The sequence below is a fragment of the Papilio xuthus genome, unplaced genomic scaffold (genome assembly GCF_000836235.2).
Source record: "Papilio xuthus unplaced genomic scaffold, Pxut_1.1 DF828142.1, whole genome shotgun sequence".
In the NCBI taxonomy this organism is placed as follows: domain Eukaryota; kingdom Metazoa; phylum Arthropoda; class Insecta; order Lepidoptera; family Papilionidae; genus Papilio; species Papilio xuthus.
Genome location: NW_013530507.1, coordinates 76,592 through 102,740, shown reverse-complemented (window position 1 = coordinate 102,740; position 26,149 = coordinate 76,592). Strand labels below are relative to the sequence as shown.

Sequence of the window (26,149 nt, the reverse complement as noted above, 5' to 3'; positions counted from 1 at the left end):
GCCCACCTCGCCCACCCCGCCTGCTGCGGCGCCATACGTACATTTATGTTATTTACTTCTCTTTCATCTTTGTCATAAAAATATAGTTTTGGAAGCGACGAGGATAGAAATCAAACACAGGATGGTCGTTTAAACACAATATAATATTATTAAAAAAGAAAACAATACAATATACGAACAATATTGTAGACTCATGTTTACACAACTCGGCGTGAGGCAGTCGCCTGTCGCCTGTCGCCTGACGCCTGTCGCCTGACGCCTGTCGCCAGGACGACCGTGCACACACGCGCACACACGCACACACACACACACCCGCACACACAGCAGCACGGCACTGCGCCGCTGTAAGAAGCAATCATTTAAGCGAACTTTATCAGACATATTAATATTTTCTGCAATTGCAAAACATGCCAGCAGATTCGAGTGTGTGCAGAGACGTCCCGCGCTGGCCGCCGCCCGGCGCCTTACGCCAGGCGCCCGACGCCCGGCGCCCGACACCAGGCGCCCGACACCAGGCGCCCGACACCCGGCGCCAGTCGCCCCACGCTAACGCTACGCTCTTCCGGGCGACAGGACGACACGGACACCGACACGGACACAAAGAACGCACAGAAAACGCAAGGCGGCGGCCACTCTTATAATTCTTTACTTTTCTACACGTAAATATTTTCAGTTTGTTTATAAGTAAATCTATCGTAGGTCCGGCGCGGGGACGATACTTTTTATGTTCAAATATATCAGTGCAGTCGTGTGTCAGTGGTGCGGCGCAACCCCGCGCCCCTCGCCCCGCCCCCGCCCCTACGAGGTACTACTACCCACTATTTTTATTTCATTTTTTATATTTTATAATCGATATATCTATAATATACGTTGAAAGACAATATACACAACGCATAGTCCCTCCGTCACACTAGTGCTACAATTGATTTCAGCTTTATCTCATATATATCACAACGTCCATTTTCGTTGACGGTGAAACGAAGCACACGGTATATACATACACACGATGCAACCTCTGCACATTTTACATAGATGCATATCGCAAGCTTGACACGCCAGCTTCACGCGTCCCCCGCGCGTCCTCCACGCATCCCCCACGCGTCCCCCACGCGTCCCCCACGCGTCTCCCGCGCCTACTCCACGCGCCTTATATAACATAGATAAAAATATCGAAGGGGTTTTATACATTGCTTAAATAAAGTGAAGATGTTGATTTATCTCTCTCCCAAATGAACTTCACTAATACATATTAAGAGCGCGCGGCGGCATGGGCGCGTGCGGGGGCGCGTGCGCGTACGAAGGCGCGAGCAAAGGCGCGGGAGGGCGCGGGGCGCGTGCGGGCCGATGCGATTTCGCGGTCAGTGGCGCAGCAGCGCGGGCAGGTCGGCGAAGGCGCAGGCGCCGAGGGAGGCGCGCGCCATGCGGCGGAGCAGCTCGCGCGCGTGCGTGATGCACGCCTCCACTGACGACATCCAGCGCCGCCCGTGGAGCTCTGACATCAAGGAACGACATTCGCGCTATTACTTACTCATACAGGTCATCGATAACAGTATTATATTTGACATTTTCATCGAGTCCATCGCCTCCCATACATCGGGTGAGCAGCGGCTCGCTCATCATCATCGTGAAAATAAAACGGGAGAGTGAAAGGTTTACGGGGGAGCGTACCCAGTATGGCGGCGTTGAGGGCGCTGCAGACGGGCTCGCGGCGGATGGGCTCCAGCTGCCAGCCCACCGGGCTGTCCCACGGGTTGCTGTACGCCAGCAAGCTGAAGGCCTCCTGCACACAAACACAAGCACGCGCGCCGGTGAGTGGGGGTGGGGGTGGGGGTGGTGGTGTCGGGGGCGGAGGGCTCACCTCGAGCATGGCGCGCTGGCAGGGGTCGTGCGTGTGGCGCTGGCTCATGGCGTAGAGGTCCCGCCCGAAGGCCAGCATGCGCTCCACGGAGGCGCGCGTGCAGCCGCCGCCCGCGCCTCCACCCGCGCCCGCCCCCGCGCCCGCCCCGCCTGCACATACACACAGACACTTTGCTAACTCCTAGTGCTGATCATCATCTCTCTATCGGAACACTAATATAATACAAACACGGTAAGTCTGAGGGTAAACGGGGACAAATGATAATTATTGTGAATGTTAAATATAAATAAACAATAATCTCATACATACATATATACGTACAAATGCATAGAATAGAGTTAATATTCGCACATAGATATAGGCGGTGTATATGTGATGTAGACGAGACGACAGTGCGAGCGCGCGAGCATCAGTGAAACGGCGACATCACTACATCCAAAATAAAAATAAACATATTTTTGTACATAACTTTGACACGATGAGTAAGCGAAGCGTACCGAACTGAAAATGCATCGAACAAAGGTTCATTCACTTCCAAGATGAGTAGTAAAAGAAAAAAAAATGCAAAGGAATATCTATCTGGCTCGAAGGATCAAGAAATGATAGAAGCGGTGAAGCAGCACAACTTGTAAGCGATCTGTTGTGTTTGTTGTGTCCGCCGCGTCGGACACGAGGCGAGCAATTTCAAAAACTATTTATGAAACAATCTCTTCTATCATATTGAGATATCGACATGTGATTACAAGGGCAGCAACTTACATAACTACACCTGGGACTCACTACTTGCGAACTCATACTGTGTACAGGTGTGACTGTATGCCTGTCTACTGCTGTCCTTTGCCTCACTAACTAACTAATGTTGCAAGCGACTGTGTGGCTGTGCGTCTGTGCGACTGTGTGGCTGTGCGACTGTGCGACTGTGTAGCTGTGCGACTGTGTGGCTGTGCGTCTGTGCTCTGCGGGTGCTTTATGTACCAACAATGATATATCTTTTGTTTCGGCTGGTCATATCAAAATGTAATTCAAGACAAATCAATAAAGAAGCGAGATTTCTTAGAAATAATTTTGAATGGTGAATGTGATTAGTATATCATTGGTATTAGTCCGGAGCTCCAGCTCCCGCTGAGCGCACGACGTCGCCTCGCACATACAACCAGATTCTGCGCCACACTGCGCCACACTGCGCCATACTGTGCCATACTGCGCCATATTGCGCCATACTGCGCCATACTGCGCCATACTGCGCCATACCGCTAGTATGCAAATTTATATCTAATATCAAGAAAGTTTATAATTTTGTATATAATAATAGGAAAGACCGAGTATAATGTTTATCAATTATTCAAGATAGGAGTAAGTAATGATACAGACAACAGACAACAGACAAGAAACATGGGCAGACAGTATTGTTATTCTGCAATGATGCTAAAACGATTAAAACAACCAAACAAAGTGATGAAGTGAAGGAGGGCATCACACACACAGACACACACACGCGGGGGCGCAGTGAGCGGGGTGGGGAGTGGGTGAGTGGGTGAGTGGGCGAGTGGGCGAGTGGGCGTGCGGACGAGTGGGCGTGTGGGCGAGCGTGCGGCGGGCGAGCGGTACGCACCAAAGCGCGGCAGGAGCGCGGCCACGCTGGTGGTGATGCCGGGCATGCCCTTCAAGAGCGGCGCAGTGGGCAGACCGCCATCTACGCAACACAACCACCGCCTTATCACCATCACCCTCCGCCTCGCCTCGCCTCGCCTCGCATCGTGTCGCGCGACCGGTCGCACGCTACAATAGCACGTGCTGTCCGGTGGTAAGGCAAGGACGAGTCGAATCAGATCTTATCTCTAATACTCCCTCTGCGGGGAAGAGTGATCACTGGACATGTCGCCGGAAATGTTGCCCTGCAGTTCAGCAATCACCGGTGAGTGAAACATTTCCTCTTTATAGCTATTACAAATGAATATTTCTTCAATGGTCAGGCCTAGGGATTAATCTTAATATATTGTGGTAGGTTTATTCAATGCGGGGTGCTCAAGCGAAATGTAACTAAATTGAAATTAAGCATTACATGGTATCGAAATGTGAATTGTGAGGTGTGAGGTGAGGGGAGGTGAGGGGAGGCAAGGGGAGGTGACGGGCCGCACAGTGCGGCAGTTGTACATGAGAGTGGGGCGACATCAAGACGCTGCTGCTGTCGATCGTGTACGATGTCATTATATATTAATCATATGTATATCATTATAATTATATAAGTATAACATATGAGAGCACATAATATGATATATATTATATTTTATGGCAAACTAAAAAGCGACGAACAAACAAAATAATAGAACAATAAGGTAAGACGACGAACGGTGAAAATGTTTTTGAAAGGAAACAAATGTATGGGGATGGTGCGCAAATCATGAATAATTAGAATAAATAAATGTAAATATTTACATAACATATAACACCATTAAATCTGCTGGGAAAATAAAATAATAATATTAATAGTTTATATTGATATTCTGATGAGGTGCGGTGAATGTCCGACATCATGAGCGCAATTGAAAGTCGCCTTGTCTCGTCACATGTTCGAGCCTCTAAAGCCGGACAGATGTCGGATGTCGGATGTCGGATGTCGGATGTCGGACTGAGACACTGTTCTCGGAAGCTCCTATCTATCTATTATTACGTTGCGGCGAGCGTACCTTGGTGTGGGGCGTGCGGGGCGTGCGGGGCGTGGTGCGCGCCGTTGGCGGGGGATGTCATGTCGACGTCGACGTCGATGTCGGTGGCCTGGTCGGCCGGCAGCGCCACTCCTGCAAGGCGGCGCAGCATTACATAACTCCTGTGTACAGGCTGTATAATGAGGTGTGTACTGGGAGGGCGTTACCGTTGGCGTGGGGCGCAGCCTGTCCGTTGGCGTGCGGGGCGTGCGGGGCGTGGGGCGCGTGGGGCGCGGGGTGCGCGGGGTGCGCGGTGTGGGCGATGACGGAGGTGGCGACGCCGTTGGCCCCGACGTCTGCGGCGCAGTCGGGCGCGCGCTCGCCGCTGACCTGCGCTCGGCGACACATTGCGAGTACAACACAAATGCCGCTGCTCCCGACGCTTTTCGCACGAGATAATTACCTTCACTTGCTCGTAGCGCATATGAAGATATCGATATTGATGCTAATATTTTTGTAAGTATTTTGTAATACGCGGCAATGTAAAAAATACGTCCAAAATAAGTCTGGAGCGTCACCTAAACGGATCGATATTCTTCTAGAGTTTTTGTTAGAGAAAGAAAATGAGGCGTTACATGTGGTGGTGGTGGTGGTGGGCGGTTTAGAGTGTGGCGGTACCTCGGAGTCGGTGCCGTTGACCATTTCGATGAACTGTCGTATCTTGAGCAGGAAGAGCAGGTCGGGGTCGCGCTCGAGCAGGTCGGGGTAGGCGCGCCGCGTCGCCTCGATGGCCTCTCCGATGCGCCCCGACAGCACCAGCTTAGATATCCCTGCACACACCCACACCATGACACCGCAACCGGCCGCCCGTCTCGCGACACGGTACACATGTAAGAGCGCTCACTCTGTCTGTTCTTGATGGAGGCGATGTCCTCGTCGATGGGCTGGCCGGTGGCGCGCGAGAAGGCCAGCGCCGTGCTGCAGTAGCCCTGGTGCACCAGGTACGAGGACACCATCCTGCAAGCAGCGCGCACCGCTCACTACCCGCGCCCACCTCTCACGTCTCACCTCTCACCTCGCGGCGGTGCGCACCTGTGCAGCACCTGCTGCCACTGGCCCTGCGCGTCGGGCAGCGGGAACTCGTCGATGGCGAGGCGGGTTCGCGCGCGCAGCTCGCGCAGCATGTCCTCCACGTCGAACACGAACGGCGCCTGCCCGAAGTTGGCGTCCACCACCTCGCCCGGCGTCTGCAGCCCCACCGTCGGGTACAGGTTCGGCTGTCGACAGGCAACACCACATCTTACCACCATCTTACTATTCTCGTACGTTGTCTTACTGTCTCTGCGTTACTATCTTCACGGAATTCAAGAGAAGATTTGTTACGTTGTAACATATAATATTAGTACAACAATTGAATTGAACTCACGTTTACCTAATGATGTTATTATGCGAATATGGTTTTGTCTACCGATTGACATGCGGGCATGAAGTGCGCGCGGAAGAAGCAGGCGACTCACGGGTAATCCTCTGAAGGCGATGCCGAGATGGTGGCCGTTCTTGGTGTAGAAACATGTATTGTCGACGAGGTTAACACCGCAGCCGATAACGTCTCCCGTGGTGAAGGTGGGTCCGTACGGCTGGCCCGTGCCCGACGAGCAGAACGAGTGCCCGTCATCGCCGTGGTACCCGTACGAGTGCTTGTCCCACCCTGAAGCACCACACAAACATCGCGTCGTTAGATTCTTGCACACATCTCTGACATGCATAAGAGAGATACGGGACTCACCGGGCAGACGGTTCATGTTGACGCCGTGCGCTGAGAGGCCGATGCCCATGTAGCCATCGCGACCTTTCGACACGATTCGCACTTCAAAGTAGTAGAGGCCGCACGCCGCGGGGATGGGGTGGGTGGCGCGCACGCTCGCGGCGTCCTTGTGCGTCTTGCCATGACCTGCAGCACAACGCCCATTACACAATACCCATTTACCTAATTAGTGTAGTAACACTACGTATGTTTCTCTGGTCATTGTTATTTGTCGATCAATCTCGACAGAATAATAAACACCATTGCACAGAGAGAAAACTGGCCTCATGTAGTAACCAATTAACAGGCCGGCGGACACTTAGTCGTCTCTTCCCACTCCTTTATGTTCCAATTCATAGTAAAAACATAACTATATAAAACTTTTCCGCATAAAACAAATAAAAAAAATAAGCGGACTTGAAGTGCCATGTTTTGTATAATACGACATAACCAAATAATAATAAATTAGATATGCAAACGGTAGGTACAGTTTCGAAACCTGTGGCATCCGGAAGATAAGATCCTAACAAATTAGTAAGGGATCTACACCTTTTTAGAGAAACATCAGTCACAACCTTTGGGGTCTGTTAGGACAGCAACAGGGCTCTTAAACACTTTGATGTCCAAACTCAAAACACCACAAAAGTTAGTAGAAACAATTAGACATCCAGCCCAAATACTTGTAAATCTAATAATTAAAACAAGACGCTAACGCAAGGCATCGCGGCAGCTTTTCATGTGACAGCCCGTTGACTGGTGTAATGACTCGCGTATTGTAGTCGCAGGTTGTGTGCCAAGGCCGCGGCCGCGGGATGCAGGAAGTGCGTACATATTAATTACACGACGCAACCTACTTAGCGAATAATACAATTGTTTTATTTATGTCGCATGGCAGTTTGTGGCACAGTATTTAGGAGCAAGTAGTCTTCGATTATAGTGGTCTTCAAAAATACTTAATGAGGAAATTTGAAAGTAAATATTAAAAGTGCTAAAAGTAGTAACGCGCCCCTCACACCGCGCAGTGGCTGCATTTGGAGAGAGCCAGTGAAATGAATTGAACTTACTTATTTTCATACGAGACTAATAATACCGCCGCATACATATGACAAATAATCATATTTATTTATATGCAGCGAACAAAATGTGAAGGCGGGGACACTGACGTCGTCGTCGTGACGTTGACGCTCACCACACCTTCCACTACGAATTGCTTGATAAAAACTACGTACAACTATTTTATAGTTTGTTTTGTACAGCGATGCTCCTCCGCTACGTAGCCGATGCTTTTCCACCAATATTTATATATATATATATATATATATATATGTCATAAGTAAAAGGAAGAGAACATGAGAAGTCACAAACGAGCATTGGGGAGAGGCGCGTGTCCCGTTATGCGACGGTTATGGGGTGTGTTGTGTATGTGCGTTGCTCGCACCACCTGCCGGCGCGCCTCCACAGCCGCCGCACACATCACAAATCACATAAATCCTTATCATCACGGTCATTGTAAAAGACCAGAGCGTCTTTTACATGGTCAACGGAATTCACAATAATAAGTGAGGATAATATGGGAGGTTTCATTTCGAGATTCCTGGAGATTGTGTCTGATATCCGTAAAATGCATCTTGGGATTGACCATAACAAACTTTCTAACGCTACTACGAAAAGCTAACCTAACCTTAAATTATAATCCTAAATTATTCAAATGTAGCTGATGATAAAAATATCTAATCATTTCTGTGATTGAGGAAAATAAAACCAAGAGCGCGCTAATCTAAATTAAACAATTGCTTGATAGCAACAATAGTTAAAACAATTAAAATACTAAATGGTATTCACAATCGGCAAACTGATTGCTTTCTAAATTAGACATCATGACGTTCAGCCAGTCACATTATTGAAGAAAATGTTCCCCCACAACAAAAATACAAGCATGGTGTTAAAAGCGACACACGGAAACAAGGACACACAACACAATAAAGAGAAGAAAGAAAAGAAATAGACTATTAGATAAACATTGTAGAGAACAAATCAACTTTATACGTTATAATTTATTTGTTTTAAGATAATTTGCACAGCTCGAACATTTGATTCAAATCCAGAATTTTAAAGAGAGAACTGTTGCTAAATAAATTTATCAGTTTTATGTATAATACCTGTTGCGTGCAGATCATTTCTTGTTACTTAACATTGATAATACTATACTACTACTGTAATTATTCACTGTTGAACGTCAGATCATTTTTCATAACGATAACTACTGACACTAGGGACATGGTGCGTTCTGCGATATCACACAACATCACACACACACACACACACACAACTCAAAAAGATAAACATATATCTTGTCTATAATTTAGCCATATAAGTAATACATTTCAAATGAACTTAATTATTTGTGATGACGAAATACCACTACCACCGAGACCATAACCACTAGGATAACACCAAGGTTCAACCCACACTGGCGCAAAGTCGAGGTGGAGCGTCGCCTTTTGTCGCCTCATTTTTTCATATACATTTTAGCATATAAAGATTTTTTGCAAAAATGACGTATGACATCAAGTCTCAGGACGTTTCGCTTTTGCGCTTATGCGAGAGGCTCACCTCGACTTTGTTAAATAGCACAAAATATCGATAACGTAAAGGCGCAATTGCGATCCATATGCAGTGCAGTGGGCGCACGGTTAGGTTAAGTTAGGCCATCAGCAATCGGACAACGGCGTACTGCATGACGATGCAAGCAAAGGTAAACATACAACAAATTTAATAAACGATAATTAGCACAAGTTGAAAATACAACACTGTTACAACACTCAACATATTTCTTGGACATTGCTCTCAACACATCAATTAAATGAAAAACTAACTCGCCAACAAACAGAGCTTTTTTCATCAATAATTGTACGAAATGATTTCACAATTCATCACATCTAAGACTCGTCTCGTCTCGTCTCCAGTACATTGCAGAGGAATTAAAAGAATTCGTTACAATCACGCACAATATACGCAATATTTAATAATCGTAATGTATTGGCATGAATGCCTTTAAGACCAGACGATTATTGTGAAAAGCCTATCTGCAGGATTGGACAGACAAAAGTTAGTCATGATGATGATCGTCTGCAGTTTATGTAAAGGAAAAAAGTGTATATTGTATTGACGAGAGTAGGTTGTCGTGGTGGAGCCCTGTTTGTAGGCGGCGGCGCAGTGGTGCTCGCCGCTGCAGACTAGCAAGTAGTAAGTAGCAAGGTGCACACGTACGATACATCCAGAGGCGCAAGTGGAGGTAGGGCAGGTGGGGACAGCGGCCCGGGCCCGGCGAGCCACCTTACAACAAATAAAGAAACAGCCATGTCCATTAAACGGTTGCACTGCGGGCGGCTCCATGCGCCCCCCGCCCCTCTGCCTGACCGCCACCATTGTGGTGTCATCGGGCCAAAATATTAAACTAAACCTTACATTACACACACATTTACATCTTTGTTTAAAAGCCCTGAAATACGCTAGTTCGTGGGCCACGTTTCACTTGATTCATTTAGTATTCAAGTTCAGTTCTCCATCTCCTTGGATATAATAATGATTATAATCTCGTTTTCACTCCACTCCAAGGCAGGGATGAAAAATAGATAGCTAAACTGTTTACATGTACGAAATTCAGAGAAGACGTGTTGCACAATTAATTTGCGAAGAAGGGAAAGTAAATGCTGTATGCATCTCTCTCTATGTATCTCGCGAAAAACTTTAATAATTTGACTTTATTGTTAGTGGACTTTACTACATATCTACCTAAATAAAAATGTAAATAGTCAAGTACTCTGTAGCTGAATGGGAGTAAAGTAAACCGTATTAATCCGTATCTGTTATTGCCAATGACAACTAGGGATTAATAAAAAAATACAGAGTTGTTATTTAATTCAATATTTCAGTATTATAAACCATTGAACTTTCACTGAATCTTTCCTCGACAAAAATCCAACAAAAAAACGTCCCACGCTTGGCTAGGGCTTGCGCTCGCGCTAGAAACGAAGGACAACCGTGACTTCACAACGATTCATACAAAATGTAAATCTTAAATAGCGGCGTAGTGAATGTAACGGGCCTTAGCGGGAGGTAGCGGGCGGAGGCGGAGGCGGAGGCGCCGGCAGAGGCGCTGCGGACAACTACAGCTGCCGTGCGGTCTCAGATGAGCAACAGGGCGAATGCAGTCCTCAGTGCTCCGCATAGAGCACAAATTAACAACAAAAGTGTTTAGGGTTCCGACAAGGCCGACATTACGAAACTTGGTATTATAAAACCAAACCTTATTAAATCGTAGTAATATACATACTGTATTGGCTAGAGCAGTCGTCAGTAAGAAGCCAGAGGTATACGAGCTTGACCCAGATGTTGGATGCAACACTCCGATCCTGTTCAAAAACGACGCCCTTTATCGTCGAATCTTAACAGACCTCTTTGGACAGTTACGAATGTGACATTCAAATGGCGTCAATAATTGGTACCATTATAGTCGACTTATTTTTATTTATCGTACATGGCAAAACTTAGCATGCATAACGTGCATTATATAATTACCACTAAAATAAATATCGATAACATCAAAACAACTTTTTAAAGGAACCAGAGAACTAACTTACAGATTAGGGTTCGCGTTTCGCAGGACTTAATTAAAAAAATAGACTTTATTGTTTTTTATGTAAATATATAAATGAATAAGCGAAATATGTTGCTCGCTACAGCTCCTCCGTCGGTACGCGGCACGGCTCGTTGCTCGCTCGCTTGCCTGCTATGCCCGCGCGTCACGGCCGCACTCAGGACACCTCACTTTCAAAATTAAATCGCTTTTTTCTTAATAAAAGCGCTACTTTTTCCTTGAAAATTATCGAACACACTAAATTATATTTTTCTACTGAAATCTATTGATGTTAAATCCAAGTTAACATTCAATTTGGACTATTCCAAAAACATATGTGTTGAATCGATTAAAACTCAACACAAATTGCAAACGAACAAAAGAACAGGTAGAAAAAAATAATGGAATTGCAATAATAAACGAGGACGCGACTAGACATGGAATTAGAGGGTGAGCGGTGTCGTGTGCAGCCAGTCGGGCCGGGGTCTGGCCGGGGCAGCGGCGCGGTCAACAACCGGCGCGCCGCTCGATACCGCCCGCCGATGCGCCGCCCGCCGACAGCTGTGTGCTCACAGTCTGTCTGCAGCCTTCGCTCTTTCTCAATTACATGGTCCGCACATACCACATAATACTTCAAAACGACTGTTACACTACTTTCCATATATCTACTAAATATGCCACCTCGGCTGTATGGGTCAGTTATTTCTGTGGACTACTTTACGTTTTTTTGTGACATTTAGTTAAAGTCAAGTACAGTCCTCTGAATGTAAACAAACTAGCTTAGGTCTACTACTTGATAACTGTAAAATTGGTCTCCATGTAAATGTTTTAAAATAATTTATGCACATCTCATAAATGGTTATGTGAACATTGCTTAAACTCATACATATAAATAAGTCCCCACTGAGGGTCCCCCAATGTTGTCCCGACTTTGGAGACCTTAGGACATAGCCAAATTGGGTGGCCTAGTGCAAGATGGCTGTGGTACCGATGCTTACTACATGTTGCCCAAATAACAATAATTGTACAAATGTTCTCAACTTACTATGTGCCTTGTAACACATAATGCTCCTCAATGCAGATATACAATATTACATCTATGTCATTACTATTTTTTATACTTCTAGTAGTTACTTTTAGTTTAGTTGTCCAAATAGTTTTATATGAGAGATACATTACATATGTATTCAGCCCTTTTCATATGGATTTCATGGAATTGTAAATAATCACAATATGCACAAGTGCATTGTTCTTTTTATTACTCAGAGGTTAAAAACAATAGATGACATTGCAGTAACACTTATTGCGGTTTATCTACCACTATGACAACAAACAGAGTGTTATTCTCAAACACAGGATTTTTTGCAATGCATGCACAAAGAAACAGGAACTTTCTTGGTCTAGGAGACATTCAAATGTTGTAGCTAAGTATTTATAATTTCACAAAATTGCTACATCAGTCAGTGTAATCATGAAAAACTTGTATATTTATCACACCATTCCATAATTTACATTAAGTTTGTTAATAATCAGAGATATGAAGCAGCTAAATGTCAGCGAGTGTGTGTAAAAGTGTGGGACACTAATTAAATCACATTTACAATGTTAAATACTCATTCAAAATCAAAAACTTTTTAAATATAATAATATTATCTATGTTATATTACATAAAGATTTATAAAATTTGTATGTCATTATATTATGTCCTCCTGTCATAGGATTCATTGAAAACTGGTGATGCAGTGTACACAAGACATACTGAATGAATACTTTGACTTTCCAATAAATGCTTTGCTTTTCTTACCTCATTAAAAACACAAAATCTTGAGTAATAAAAAAACAATGAGCTAAGTACCAACCTATGTGAGAGAAGTGTCCAGTTAAACATTCAATGAAAATAAAAGACAAGTAATGTTCCAAGACACAAATTGGACCTTTAAAGTTTTTTTTAAACAAATTTTACTAAAGCTTGTCCTTAAAATATGTAATTTTTTTGTTTATTGTCAAATGGAAGTAAATAAAAGAACTTCAATTGGTACTAATTAAATGAATTGTTTTCAGCTTTGGATACTAATTAGTATAGAAAAAGGCAATACCACTTAGAATTCATTATTACGAAAGCGTCTTTTGTCCGGTGTTTCGACAGGAGATAGACTTTGCTTAATTCTTATTAAATTTAACCAAATATTTATAATGATAACACGCAACGTTAATAATAATCATTTGAAATCATTCTGCGTGGTCATTGTGTATTTTCCGCGTGTCGTTACAAAATAAACGATCAGCTGATTTCTTTGTTTGACGAATGCCACTAGTTCGCTCGACTCTAGGACCAAATGTTGACACGTCAGTATTTCTAAAATAAGTGAGTAGTCGTTTCATCTCTTCCTGAACACAATTATGACGCTTTGGACTATGTAATGATAAACAGTTTAGCAAATAATTCCCATAAACAAATCATGAGAGTCCTTACCTTTGTAATGCACTCGAAGATTATTTTGCGACAGCCCGATGTAGCTGAATTTATCTTTTGTGCTCCAAGATCTAGGTAAAGGTGTCTCATCTTCGTTTACGTTCGGATAAAGTAATTTTAAACGATCTTCTGTATCACTTTGCACTTGATTTTGGGAATCCATCGTCCCCCGTCCACTACCTATCGCAGCCATTTCTAATTTCTGTAATTCATGTCTGTCAGTGACGTCACATCAAGGACAATATAGATTAAACAGCACAAAGCTACATTAAAAATCGTAGTAGCGAAATATACCTTATGCACCACGCTTAAGATTTAATTTTAAATGCTCCGATAAAATGAAACCAAACGAGATAGCAATATGAATGTTGCGGTCCCTGTCTAATGTTGCCACACGATATAAAATATGACTTTGGTCTGTGGCCTGTAACAGTCTATGTCCATATAAGTTTTACTGGTCTATATACTCTTTGGTCGAATCAGTATAAATCCACAAAAAATCAATGATTGTCCTAAACCATTTAAAACCTGAAATACATATCTAATCCTTAACTAATATGGCCAGAATCTTCTCACTTGTGGCAATAGAGGCCATTCCTTTTGGCTCACTTTTAATACTATTATTCCATGGTTCACGTTGTTATACTATCCAAGTAGAATTTAGATAATCACTACAGTAACTGTATATTAACTTTATCTAGTTAAATAAAATAAAAATGCATAAAAATTGCACTAATAAGTTTCTTAAAAAACTTGAAAAAACAATCGAGGAAAAAGTAAAATTAGTTAAAGAACCTAATCAACTATTGGAATCAATACAGGATTACAATGATAAAATGCTTCAGGTTTGTAACGTTCAATTAATTTCATAACTGATATCTACGATTTACGTTCAGCTTGTTTTTACAGATTTATCAAGATGCATTTAAAAACATTATTGATTATACTGTAACTTTTTCTACGGTCTTGGGAAAAATTAAACTTGCGTATGAAAATTCCTTAAAAATAAGGGACGAACGAATTGCACAATTCGTTTTACAAGATGTGAGTATAAACTCCTTTCTTATATTTATTCTCGCCAAACAGCATCGGGTTAGCCGGTAGCTTTGTGTTTCAACTGCAACTATAAACAATGAACATGTTGTGATGTGTATTGAGGTAAAAAAAAGAAAAACTACTATAGTGCGATAAGCTTATCCGGGCCTGTAAGAAAGGCGCCATATCGCGGTTAATTTTGTCAGAAAGTATGTAAAACCTACGTAGGCATTAAAAATTACGTGATAGATAAGACAGCTTAAGATCGACAAAGTTTTTTGATCCAGTGGATATATACGTCAAACTAAATTATGATACAAGCTATTATAACTAACGCCCCTTTGTCTATGCCTAAAGAATATCAAATGGTATCAAAAGATCCTTGTCGTAATTTTTAGCTGTCTTGTCATGTAACATGTCATGTCACCTTCTTTCGTGTAATTTTCTATGTTGCTTAGGGTGGGTTAAAGTTTGCTTAAAGTCAAACAAAGATATTTGGCCCGGTGACAGGGACTCTGCTATCGCGGCTAGTTCTGTTCCAAAATACGTAAACCTGCTCAGGCACAAAAATTGAAAAAAAAAAGAATTACAGTACAACAAGGATTATGTGACACTTTTAACAGTGTGGCGCTAGTGAGCTGTCAAAGATGCCGGGTCAAAAAACGTCTTCGATCTACATTTATGTAGATTTTGCTAATTTTCCGACTGATATACACGGTGATATATTATAGATAATACCCATTTATTAGGCTTTATTTAACTTAAAATTAGAAGTTAGTAAATGGCATAATGATTGACATAACATGTGACCCGGGATATTTGATAGCTTTTTTCTTATTTAAATTTTTCCAGTTGCAATCCAGCGTTGGTTTCGGCCGCTGGAGTGGAACAACATAAACCGGGTTTATGTTGTGACAGAATTAACTTTTAACTTACTTTCTTGCTGTGGTATCGCACTTATCGTACAAAATGTTTTGATGTTGATAAACAAACACAAATAGTTTGCAAGAACGTGCTCGCTTCAGTCCTATATAATATAGTATACTTATTTATTTACTTACATGGTAGACTTACAGCTAGAAAGTGACAATAATTGACACAAGATAGTTAACATAACAACTATACATTATACTACGCAGTTAGTACCTACGCCTAGTGTTTAAATTAAAGTGCGTAAAGCATTAAACTTTTAAGCGAATATGGAATTGAATGAAAATAAAGCGTTAGTTCTTGATGGTGGTTTCTCGTCACAGATTTCATGTCATTTCGGCAAATATGCAGATGGCGATCCACTGTGGAGTGCGAGATTCTTGAAAACCGATCCTGAAGACGTATATCATACCCATTTGGATTATCTTCGCGCCGGAGCTGACATTATATCCACCAACACGTACCAAGCTTCCGTGGGAGGTTTTGTGAAACACCTTGGCGTGTCTAGTGAGGAGGCGTTGGAACTGATTAGATTAGCTGTGAAATTGGCGAGGCGCGCTTGTGACACTTACTTAGAGGAGAATAGTCAATCACTTTTAAACTCAACTCCACTCATAGCCGGTTCAGTAGGCCCCTATGGTGCTCATTTAAACGACGGATCTGAATATCGTGGCAATTACGCAGATAAAATATCAAGTGAGACAATGCGAGAATGGCATATCCCTCGTATAAATACTTTGTTGGAAGAAGGTGTGGATTTACTAGCTATAGAAACAATACCATGTTTAAAGGAGGCCCGGGTTCTTATTGAGCTATTGAAAGAATATCCCAAAGCCAAGGCTTGGCTTTCTTTTAGTTGTAGAGATGAAGAGAAACTTGCTCATGGGGAGGACTTTCAAATGGCTGCTGTGCAATGCTGGCAGACAAATCCGACTCAACTGATAGCTGTAGGAGTTAACTGCTGCCCCCCTAATATTGTTTCTAACCTTGTGAAGCTCATCAATGAAGGCCGAGAACAACCTATTCCCTTTGTGACATACCCTAACTCGGGAGAGAGATATATCCCAGATATGGGATGGACAGACAAAGATAAAAGTGAATCCATTGATAAATTTGTCCATGAATGGTTAAGGCTTGGTGTAAGGTACATTGGAGGATGTTGTAGAACATACCAAGCTGATATTACTCAGATAAGAAAACTAGTGGACAGTTGGCATATGTAACAAAATCAACAACAAAGTTAAAACAAATTATTTAAAAGAAATAAATATAAATATTTTAATGATTTCTATGTACAATAAAATAATTTTCTCTGTAGGTACAAATGTAGCACTTGGACAACTTGTTCTAAACTATATCTGTTATATTTTGCAGATAATATTTGGAATATCATTGACAAAGAAAGAGAAAGCTGATGAAGTTAAAATGCTCTCAAATGAAAATGCACAATTAAAAAATTTTAATTTTAAATTAAATTCAGACATGATGAGTCTGAAAAAGAGGATTTTTGAGGTGTGTAAGTGTTTTGTATTTGTACAATGATTGTCATCAGTGATGATTAAAGAATATACAGGGTGTCCCAAAAGGCTACGTGCATAGGAAGGGGGATGATAGGGGTGGTCACAAGGGTCACCAGAAAAATAAAATAAAAATTCCCCTCTGGGTATTAAAAAAAATAAATGGCATTTTTTAAAAACTTAAAAATTTTACACCTTCTGGGGCAATTTTGTAACCGATGACCTACTAATATTGCTACATTTTAAAAAAAGCTATTATGTTATCATCAATAACCCTTTATCAATATGAAATAAAAAAAAAACAATAAAACTAACAAAGATTTTAAAGAAAATTAAAATTCCCCAGAAGGTGTAAAAAATTTTTGGTGTAACTTATTCATTTAACTGATATCTGTTGTCCTGTTATGTTTTTGTTGTAATGTTTAATTGCTTATATTACAGTGGGTTTCCACTGTAGAAACATTCATATGAAAACATCTTATTGTCAACTTCACTGTTTCTGAAAAAACTATGACAACTATGTGTTTCAGCATTACAAGTCCCTTGTTCACTTGATGGTTTGTTAGTTTATTTTATAAACACTGTTATTTCTGCATTATAATGTTTTATACAAAGTTATTTTTATTTAAATAAGTGTGTGAGTTAGTTTGCGTATGCTATAGTCTCTGTTACAATTCTCCTCCAGATCGGTACAGCCAATCGTGATTTTAGTCCTCCTTCCCTTCCTTTTTTATAAGGAAAAGGTGGGAAGCGGAAGTAGATTTGACGGAAAGTGGACGCATAGGAAGGGTAAATATTATCTCTCTGGGCGTCCCCCCTCCGTTGGTTTAGGATAGGCAAGGCACCTGCAATTGCCGATGGCTAGACAGCGGTCGTTTCGATTCGATTTTTTGCTTACCACGTTATGATCGGAGTTATAAAATAGAAAATAATATATGCTGAGAATAATAATAATAATGTCTCGTTGTTTATTTATAAAATCAAGAAGTTCGATCAATTCTTGTCTGTCCACCACAACGACATTTGGCGGAAGAACACGATACCCTGTCCTTCTATGGTTCTTCGTTTAGGCACACACATAAATATAAATACTATTTTTATTAATATATTTGTAAAAATAGTACAGCAATAACACAATTATCTCAGTTGCAACAAGAAAAATTCTCCGAGTACGTGAGGCTAATGAGAGAGCGAGACGGCCGCTACTCGCTGTACCATCAGAAGTTGCAGTTGGAAGAGCGAGTGAAGCAGCTGACAGACAGCGCTGCCGGAGGCCGCCACGAGGACCCTCTGCTGCTGCGAGTGGCGCTCGACCGCTGCAGGTCCGCCGCACGCTACACGCCACACGCCGCACGTCGCATGCGCAATAGAAATGAAGATTTTTTGCAATAATAACACCAATTACGCTTCTATACTTTTCACTTTAATCAAGGCTGTTACCGACACAGCAAACAATGTCATGAAATATTTAAGAAACAAGCATAATTTTAATAAGTAAACACCATAACTATACCTGAAACTGTGTATAATCTTTTTCAAATATCGTGACGGCCCAAGGTCATCGCTGCGCTCTGTCAAGGTCAGTGCCCTCCGCGTGTAGTTAAGACCCGCCAAGATATCTGAAAACATTTCTACTACATCAGTGAAAAGTATAAGTGTAACCACTAACTTCTATAATTATATATAATTCAGTGAGTTAGTAGAGAGGCGCTTTGGTTACTGCTTTTCATTTTAGAGCGTGACAAATTTAATAAATTATATAGTTTATCGGATGAACATGATGAGCAGTCGTCTACGGGAAGATTGTGACGTAGTGTTGACAACAAGCAGGGAGCAGTTGGCGGCGGCGCAGCGCGAGCTGGCGCGGCTGGCAGACGAGTGCGCCGACACCGTGCCCCGCCGCGACTACGATGCGCTGGAGGCCCGAGAGCGACACCTCCGCAAGGAGCTCCGACAGACCGGCAAGGAGTACCGCGCTCTCGAGACCTGCTACAATCGCACACAAGGTACACACATACAAACTCACGCAGAAGTACCGTACTCTTGTTGTCTAGAACTTGACCTGGTTAAATCGGGGAGCATACTGTTCGCGGAGTTTGTGTCGTAGCCAGAATTCAACTGATAAACCTTTGCTGCACGGGGAAGAGCAGTTGCATAGAAATTATTAATTTTTAGAAAAAATATTAGCTCATTTTATCCTTCAACTATTTAATATTCAGCTCAGAAGAATAGCTTGCAAGAAGAGCTGGAAGAAGTGAAAGAGCGTTGTCGCGAGCTGGAGCGGGCGGGCACTCCGCGGCCGCACTGGGAACTGTGTGCAGATTTCATTGGCGGCGGTCGGGAGAGGTTGGATCCACATTCGATAAAATAAACGCAACAATTATCTGTGATTATTTTTATAAAAGTTTTGACGTTGAAAACGCACCAAAATTGTCTTTCAAAAATGTATTTAGACCATTTTGGTCTTTCATCTGCGTTTCTACTGTTTAACATGATTTATAGCTGTAGACGATACTTTAATCAAACGATGAGACTATGTGATGGCGAATGGACGTGGGCAGGTGGCGGCAGCTGACGCGGGGCCTCTCCTCGCGGGACGTTCTCGTGGTACTGCTGCGCGAACTGGGCCCCGCCGCAGACACCGACCATTTGGAATATTTTGATGGACTGGTAAAGACGTTTTAAGCCCTTAAGTTATAAATCGGCTTCGTTCAATAACAACCAAAAGTTATAGTCGAGCCTAGTTATTACCTGAAGCGGATCTTCCACGTGTCGTGAGTGTCGTTGTGGTAACGAATCGATGATGGGCATCATCAGGGCACGGACCCAGCGGTGCCGCCGTACCTGCGGTACTCGGGGCGGGTGCGCAACCTGCGGCTGTCGCGTCGCGAGCTGAGCGTGGTCATCAGCGACGTGTGGCGCAGCAAGGCGCAGCGCGCGCGTCACACGCCCCTGCAGGACTACCTCGCGCACTACTTCGAGGAGAGGTCGATTCTTCCCTTCCGTAAGTAGAATATTTAAGAGAGACGTGGTAGTGAAGGCGCCGGCGCTCAGGTACCAGCAGGCGGCGGTGCGCGCCGAGTGGGCGTACAACGTGTGCGCGGCGGCGGAGCAGGCGCTGGACGAGCCGCAGGTGCGCGTCTTCTGGGGCGTGCTGCGCGGCCGCCTCTCCGAGGACCTCTACTGGGCACACCGCGACCAGTGCCAGACGCTGAAGACGGCCCTGTATCGCCGCTCCGGCGACGGGGAGGTCGGCTTTCTCACATATTTTCCGTAAATAAATACATATATGCTTTCTTCGTAACGTGTAATATACTATTTGGTTTATAAGTCAATCACATTGGAAGAGTTCGAGAAGGTGGCGAAAGTCACTTTCCCTCTAAAGAGCGAAGTCGACATAAAGAATTTGTCGAACGTCGTGAGGAAGCAGCTCAAGATGAAGATCAACCAGAACCTTATTAATTTGGACAAATTATTTTTCGAGGTTTGTATCGTTATTTCTAACTTATCATCATCATCATCATCATCATCCTATCGTTATATCTAGGAAGCCTGCTATACCATACATCTCTATCAGCCGTCATATCTGAATTGATTCCTTTTTAACACAAATCCTCTTTAATGGAATACAAGCATACTTTCTTCAGTGTTCGCGTACCTTTGTCGTCATCCACATCACAAGCACGTTAACTTTTTGCTTCTCAATTTACAACTAATATACTATCTGTATTGACCTTATAATAATTATTATTATTTATTTTAACCAAGAAATACATATAAATATACTTCAGTTGTTGGAGCATCCTTTTAAGTATATACAACACCTGTGACAGGATGCTCCGTTCTTTCGTACCATACATTTTTATTTTTACAATGATTAACATTAAACAAATAAAAAAGCAATTTTCTTGAAGCAGAACGAGGAAGGGTTTGATCGGTTGGAGTTCGCCCGCGAGTTGTTCCGGCAGCGGCAGCAGGCGCAGGAGAAGTACGTGCGCGAGCTGGCGGCCGAGCTGGCCGGCGAGGGGGCCGCACACATGGTCGGCGTCGACAGCCTCAAGCGCGCCTTCGCCCTCCTCGACCCCGCCATAGGTGCCTCTCTTCACTAAAGCTTCGTCATCAGAGCAAACAGAGGATCTCAGTGTCATTTCAATACGTCTACATGATGACTCAACGAAAAAAAACGATGTCGTACAGAATTGATTATCCAAGATGTTACTCGATGTCCTACAACTAGCTCCTAGCGGTCAATGGATTAAAATAATATTCTGTGCGTAACGTTATCGAAGAGCTTTTAATTTAAAGTAAAATAAATTACAAACTGGTCGTTATTTCGTTTCAAAGTTCGAGAATTGAGATGGAAACATAATGACACCCAGTCTATCGTACCACGAAGGAGAATTTTGGATGTTATCTTTTATAAAAAATTCTCGTGTCACAATTTTCGTTCCCATACTGCTCCGAAACGGCTTGACCGATTCTCATGAAATTTTGTGAGCATATTGAGTAGGCCTGAGAATCGGCCAACGTCTATTTTTAATCCCGCACGGACGGAGTCGCGGGCGCAGCTAGTGTAATATAAATGTGTGTAACAGATCACGTTCGCATGGAGCGTAACATTCGCTGGGCTTTCTCGGACCAGACGTCCGCGTTGGACAACTTGGCGCCGCGGCCGCTACGCGCGGTGCTCGCGCGCCTCGCGGCCGGCCACATCGAGCGCGTGGGACCTCGCGCTCGCGCTCGCCCTCGCCCTCGCCCTCGCCCTCGACATAAGGCTGGGCCCGCACAGCGGAGGACCTTTTACAAATATTCTAGTAGACTATAGTGTGTCTATTTAAGATAGATTAGTTTCACAACTGACGCCTATATGGTATTGTATTAATTTTGTATGAGGATTAATGTTGCGCTTCTTGGACGGTTGTCATAGTGTCGGACCGTAAGCGCATCAAGAACAACTATGAACTATCGATAATCGGTCTTGTAATAATAGTTATCGAACAAATAAACACTAAAACATATGAATTTTGTTATTTTTAGAATTTATTACAGATATTTAGTTATGTCTCGCGCAATTAACTAAAAATACATTTAAAACAGTTCTTTTTATTCAACATCTCAAATTTTGGTGTAATTTTTATTTTTCTACGTGGTTTTGAAGAAGTTGGCATTTATATTTCATATGCTGACTGTCAAATTATTTAAGCCAATGCTATAAGTGTAGACTTGTAAATAGCTATTATATTAACTCTATATTAATTATTAAGTCACTAATTAAATTAAAATTAATCTACCAAAATAATACTATAAACTAAAACTAAACCAAACTAAATAATATAAAAAATCGATCCCAAATCGCTGCGGTCGTATATTATGTTAACGATCTTGTGTCTATTATTGTCACTTTCTAGCTGTAAGTCTACCATGTAAATAAATAAATAAAAAGAAACAATTTTATTTATATTGTAAATCAAAAATTTTACATACTCTTTGATCAAAAACAATAATCACCAAATTTTCGATTGCAACTTCTATGAAAACAACCATCGAAAATCGAAAATTTTCAAAAACGATTTTCTCTAGTGAATTGTCAAATTAATCTATCTTAAATAGACACACTATAGTTACATACTCTTTGCTCATTTTATAACACTTTGCTCTTTTGACCTAAAGGTCTATGTTACCAGGTCATAAAATTAAAAAAAAATCTTTGCTCTTTGCTCGAAAACTTGAATACAAAATATATTGAAGAACCATGTTCCGTTGACCGCCCGCCTCTTATTTATTTTTATTATACTTTTTAGCAATTTTATGAAAACCTCTTTATTCTTTTTTTTATATTAATGAGATTAGTTTCTCTTTTGCAAATAATAATAAGATACTAAAATGGATATATTCGAAAACGAAGAAGCAGATAAAGACACAGTGGAGGAAAATGAATTGGAAGAACAATTTCCAAAAAAATATGATTTAATGACCGAAATAGAAGTGTCACTCAAGAAAACTTATATCAACAAAATAAGCGGCACGAAGTAAGTTATTTTGACCAATTTAAAATTTGTTTATCAAGACAACGTTATAACCCTTGCGCGCATTCACCAAAAGTCTCGCCAACATAAATGTGCCGAATTCATAAATAACACTCTATGTATTGTTGATTTAAACCTTAGATCAGTTTTGTAATTAGTACACCACTAAATTAAATATCTTCACGATTCTTCTAACTATACTGTCAAAAGTCATAATATAAGCTAATAAATGTATAAAATTCTATGTTGATGTGTGCATCATGGGACATATTTAAAAGTCTCCAGCAAGTGTCGTTAAATGCGCATAAATCTGTCAAATCTACACACACTTTCAATATGGTCTCTATGGAGCCATGTATTGTGCTAAAATGTTTAAGTGAATACACCAATTTGAACATTTAATTATTTATTAGTTATCACTATCAGAGAGGTAGCACAGGCCAGGATGTAGCCTGTGACAGCTAACATGCACATGTGTCTGAGCGAAGAGACTGTGGCCAAACTAAGTCTTTTGATTCTCGTTCTAAGTGGTTTCCTATAAAGTTTAATGAATAATTATAGACATGCTACAATACTATAGCTTTAAAATTTATTAATTTCAGAACATTAAAGTATTCAATAATTCTACCAGACAACACCATAGAAGTATATGAGGTTAATGATAGCTCATTGTCACGTGTGTGCTCCATGAGCGGCCATGAGAAGACGGTGACTGAGACTGTTTTCAACCCTAATGATGACAACATACTTTTCTCAACATCTGAAGATGGACTTGTCAAGATGTGGGATACAAGAGCCGGTGGCTCCTGTGTACTAGATTATAAAGGTTTATAAAGAAATTGTCCTTTGTCCGCCAGACTAGTCTCATGCCCTTTGTTTACCTCTGCCAAAAAATCTATATTTTTGTAATCTAATATATTAATAGTAATTTTTGATTGAAACGTCGGTGGCTCAGGAGTCAAACACTTGACTTGCAATCTGCAGGTCCTGGGTTGGAATCCCGCCATGTACCAATGTGTTTTTTGATTTCCGATTTACATATGTACATTTATCCGGTGTTCTTTCGGTGAAGGAAAACATCGTGATGCAACCTGCACATATCTGAGAAGAAATCCAAAAGATATGTGTGAAGTCGACCAACCTGCACTTGGCCAGCGTGGTTGACTATGGCCCAATCACCCTGAACTTAGGGTAGGCTCCGAGCCTCTCGCTGGGGACGTATAGTGAGCTGATGATGATAAATTTTTGATACTGAAGAGACCTTATATACAGCTACATATTATATGTGCAATTTAATTTAATTTAATATAGTAAAACTGTTGACTTGTGTGTATGACAGATGAGGAGGAAAAGATAATTCGTCCATACGAGTGCTTGGACGTGTCGTACAACGGGCGCGTCCTGTGCACCGGCAGCCAGCTGGTGGAGGACGACGCGTACCTCGTGTTCTGGGACCAGCGCGCGCCCAAGCCGCTCGGCGGCTACTGGAACACGCACACCGACGACGTCACGCAGGTCGCACCCGCCGCCCACCGCTCACCACTTCCTCTTTACACGATCCGAGTCAGCGCTGCTATGTTTATATTCACTATTGCAGGTGAAATTCCACAAGGAGAAGGTGGAGATCCTGGCGACGGGCTCGGTGGACGGGCTGGTGAACGTGTTCAACATAATGGAACAGACGGAGGACGAGGCCCTGACGCACACGCTGAATGCGAAGTGCGCCGTCGACAAACTGGCTTGGGTGGGTGGTGCCGCTGTGGCGTGCCTCACGCAGGCGCACCAGCTGCAGCTGTGGAGCACCGCCAGCGCCCGGTGCGCCCTGCACTGCGAGAGGCAGCACATCGCCGGGACCATGAAGGTATGCAGGCTGCGAGATGCGATGCGATGTGATGTGATGTGAGATGCGGCAGAGAGTGCAGGTTGGTTGTGCGTTGTGCAGCGGAGCCGCGCGGACGACTGCTACCTGGTGGACACGGTGACGTCGGTGGGCGGGCGGCCCGTGCTGCTGGCCGGCTCCTACGGCGGCGAGGAGAAGACGCTCCGCGCGCTGGTGGTGGCCGGCGGCCGCCTGCTGCCCTACGCCAACTTCGCTCGCAACCGCCAGCTCGTGCGCTGCTGCCACCACGACCAGGCGGTGAGTACGCCACCTCCACCTCCACTTCCACTTCTAGCACTGCCGGCCTCGGGATCAGCAGTGTCTTTGCTGTGCAGATGACTATGGGCGGCGATTAATACTTTGTTTTTGGCGCAGCTGCTTTGCCCTCTTGGGTTATAAAAATGGAACACACGAGATGTTAGTCTTTTTATCTAGTTTTTTCACTTGTATTTGAGTTTCATAATAGTGGCATAGTCAGGTTATTGAGGTGTGTAATATGAACTCTAGGAACAAGGAATACCCGTTGAGACAAAATATGCATCCTGCTTCATATGAAAACGTTAAAATTGAACATTTGCGCTACAGAGGGACCTGCTGGTGACGGCGGGGGAGTCGGGCATCGTGAGCGTGTGGCGCGGCGTGCCCGACCACACCGGCCTCGATGATGCAGACGACCTCGACCACATCTCCGGCATCGACGCCGACCTACGTGACGGTGACCACGTCGATATGGACGCTTCCGGTGATTCCGACGAATCCGGCGAGAGCGACGACTCCGAGGACGAAGACGGATCCGAGGACGGCGACAGCTCTGAAGACGGCGATGGGTCCGACGACGGCGACGGGTCCGACGATGATAATAAATCCGACGATGGCGACAAGTCCGATGATGGCAACAAATCTGACGACTGCGCCAAGTCTGACGATACAGACAAATCGGATAATTCTGTTAATTCGGACGATTCTGATAAGTCTAAGGTTTCGGACAAACCGGACGACTCGGTTACACACAAAAAGTCGGGCCCGCTAGAACACTTAGATACAGCGGACTCAAATAAACAGGAAACGTTGAGCAAAACTGAAGTCTCAAATAAAGCCTACGACTCGGATAAAATGGATTCATCGGATGAGTCGTTCGAGTCGAGCGAAACGGAGGGTGGCGAAGTGATGGACGATGTGTCGGGCAAGCTGACGGGCGCTCTAGCCCGCCTGCAGGCGCGCCGCCACCGCCCCTACTGAGGGCACACCCTAACTCGCGGACAGGTGTCGGGCAAGCTGACGGGCGCGCCGCCACCGCCCCTACTGTGCGCACACCCTAACTCGCGGACAGGTGTCGGGCAAGC

General features: G+C 43.3%; 4 protein-coding genes across 9 annotated transcripts in view; 3 read left to right on the top strand and 1 right to left on the bottom strand.

The window, feature by feature from the left end:
* Positions 1–124: 124 nt before the first annotated feature.
* On the bottom strand, positions 125–13,643 carry RanBPM (Ran-binding protein M). The gene is made up of 13 exons (XM_013307027.1): positions 13,420–13,643; positions 9,578–9,643; positions 6,290–6,454; positions 6,021–6,211; positions 5,596–5,780; positions 5,408–5,520; positions 5,182–5,333; positions 4,731–4,893; positions 4,546–4,656; positions 3,342–3,551; positions 1,859–2,007; positions 1,669–1,780; positions 125–1,492 (listed from the first exon to the last, which is right to left on the bottom strand). The coding sequence occupies exons 1-13, from the start codon at positions 13,610–13,612 to the stop codon at positions 1,359–1,361; spliced, it is 1,944 nt and encodes a 647-aa protein (XP_013162481.1). The 5' UTR covers positions 13,613–13,643; the 3' UTR covers positions 125–1,358.
* A 1,204-nt stretch (positions 13,644–14,847) lies between these two features.
* Positions 14,848–22,186, top strand: LOC106114318 (translin-associated factor X-interacting protein 1). 5 transcript variants are annotated; one of them, XM_013307471.1, is made up of 11 exons: positions 14,848–15,171; positions 16,759–16,896; positions 18,048–18,223; positions 18,732–18,907; positions 19,121–19,247; positions 19,463–19,571; positions 19,719–19,888; positions 19,956–20,151; positions 20,233–20,385; positions 20,816–20,993; positions 21,497–22,186. In XM_013307471.1, exons 2-11 carry the CDS (start codon positions 16,810–16,812, stop codon positions 21,724–21,726), a joined length of 1,602 nt encoding a protein of 533 aa, XP_013162925.1. In that variant the 5' UTR covers positions 14,848–15,171; positions 16,759–16,809; the 3' UTR covers positions 21,727–22,186. The 5 variants fall into 5 exon arrangements, 4 of the variants coding, with proteins under 4 accessions (XP_013162925.1, XP_013162924.1, XP_013162923.1 ...); XR_001227719.1 differs by lacking the exon at positions 14,848–15,171 and having other exon boundaries at positions 16,643–16,896; positions 20,816–21,171; positions 21,497–21,571; XM_013307470.1 differs by lacking the exon at positions 14,848–15,171 and having other exon boundaries at positions 16,643–16,896; positions 20,819–20,993.
* Positions 15,192–16,744, top strand: LOC106114319 (homocysteine S-methyltransferase YbgG). Its single transcript, XM_013307474.1, has one exon. The coding sequence runs from the start codon at positions 15,654–15,656 to the stop codon at positions 16,605–16,607; it is 954 nt and encodes a 317-aa protein (XP_013162928.1). The 5' UTR covers positions 15,192–15,653; the 3' UTR covers positions 16,608–16,744.
* Positions 22,187–22,607: 421 nt separating the features above from the next.
* The window catches only part of LOC106114275 (WD repeat-containing protein 89), a 5,443-nt gene continuing 1,901 nt past the window's right edge, over positions 22,608–26,149 (top strand). Inside the window, exons 1-6 of one of the 2 annotated variants that reach the window (XM_013307407.1) lie at positions 22,608–22,930; positions 23,530–23,753; positions 24,267–24,442; positions 24,525–24,788; positions 24,870–25,064; positions 25,392–26,069. In XM_013307407.1, the coding sequence (XP_013162861.1) occupies positions 22,785–22,930; positions 23,530–23,753; positions 24,267–24,442; positions 24,525–24,788; positions 24,870–25,064; positions 25,392–26,045 (1,659 nt within the window). In that variant the 5' untranslated portion in view covers positions 22,608–22,784 and the 3' untranslated portion in view covers positions 26,046–26,069. Of the gene's footprint in view, positions 22,931–23,529; positions 23,754–24,266; positions 24,443–24,524; positions 24,789–24,869; positions 25,065–25,391; positions 26,137–26,149 lie in introns of both variants that reach the window. The other variant, XR_001227715.1, reaches the window with a different exon arrangement.

Excerpts from the sequence above, each read along its gene's own strand:
- LOC106114318 (XM_013307469.1), top strand. The coding sequence starts at position 16,666 with ATGATTTCTATGTACAATAAAATAATTTTCTCTGTAGGTACAAATGTA. Across the intron at positions 16,897-18,047 it reads TGAAAAAGAGGATTTTTGAG|TTGCAACAAGAAAAATTCTC; the intron begins GTGTGTAAGTGT and ends CAATTATCTCAG. Across the intron at positions 20,994-21,496 it reads CCTCCTCGACCCCGCCATAG|ATCACGTTCGCATGGAGCGT; the intron begins GTGCCTCTCTTC and ends TGTGTGTAACAG.
- LOC106114319 (XM_013307474.1), top strand. The coding sequence starts at position 15,654 with ATGGAATTGAATGAAAATAAAGCGTTAGTTCTTGATGGTGGTTTCTCG.
- RanBPM (XM_013307027.1), bottom strand. The coding sequence starts at position 13,612 with ATGGCTGCGATAGGTAGTGGACGGGGGACGATGGATTCCCAAAATCAA. Across the intron at positions 9,644-13,419 it reads TCTTCGAGTGCATTACAAAG|GTGGCTCGCCGGGCCCGGGC; the intron begins GTAAGGACTCTC and ends ATTTGTTGTAAG. Across the intron at positions 4,657-4,730 it reads GGCTGCGCCCCACGCCAACG|GAGTGGCGCTGCCGGCCGAC; the intron begins GTAACGCCCTCC and ends GCCGCCTTGCAG.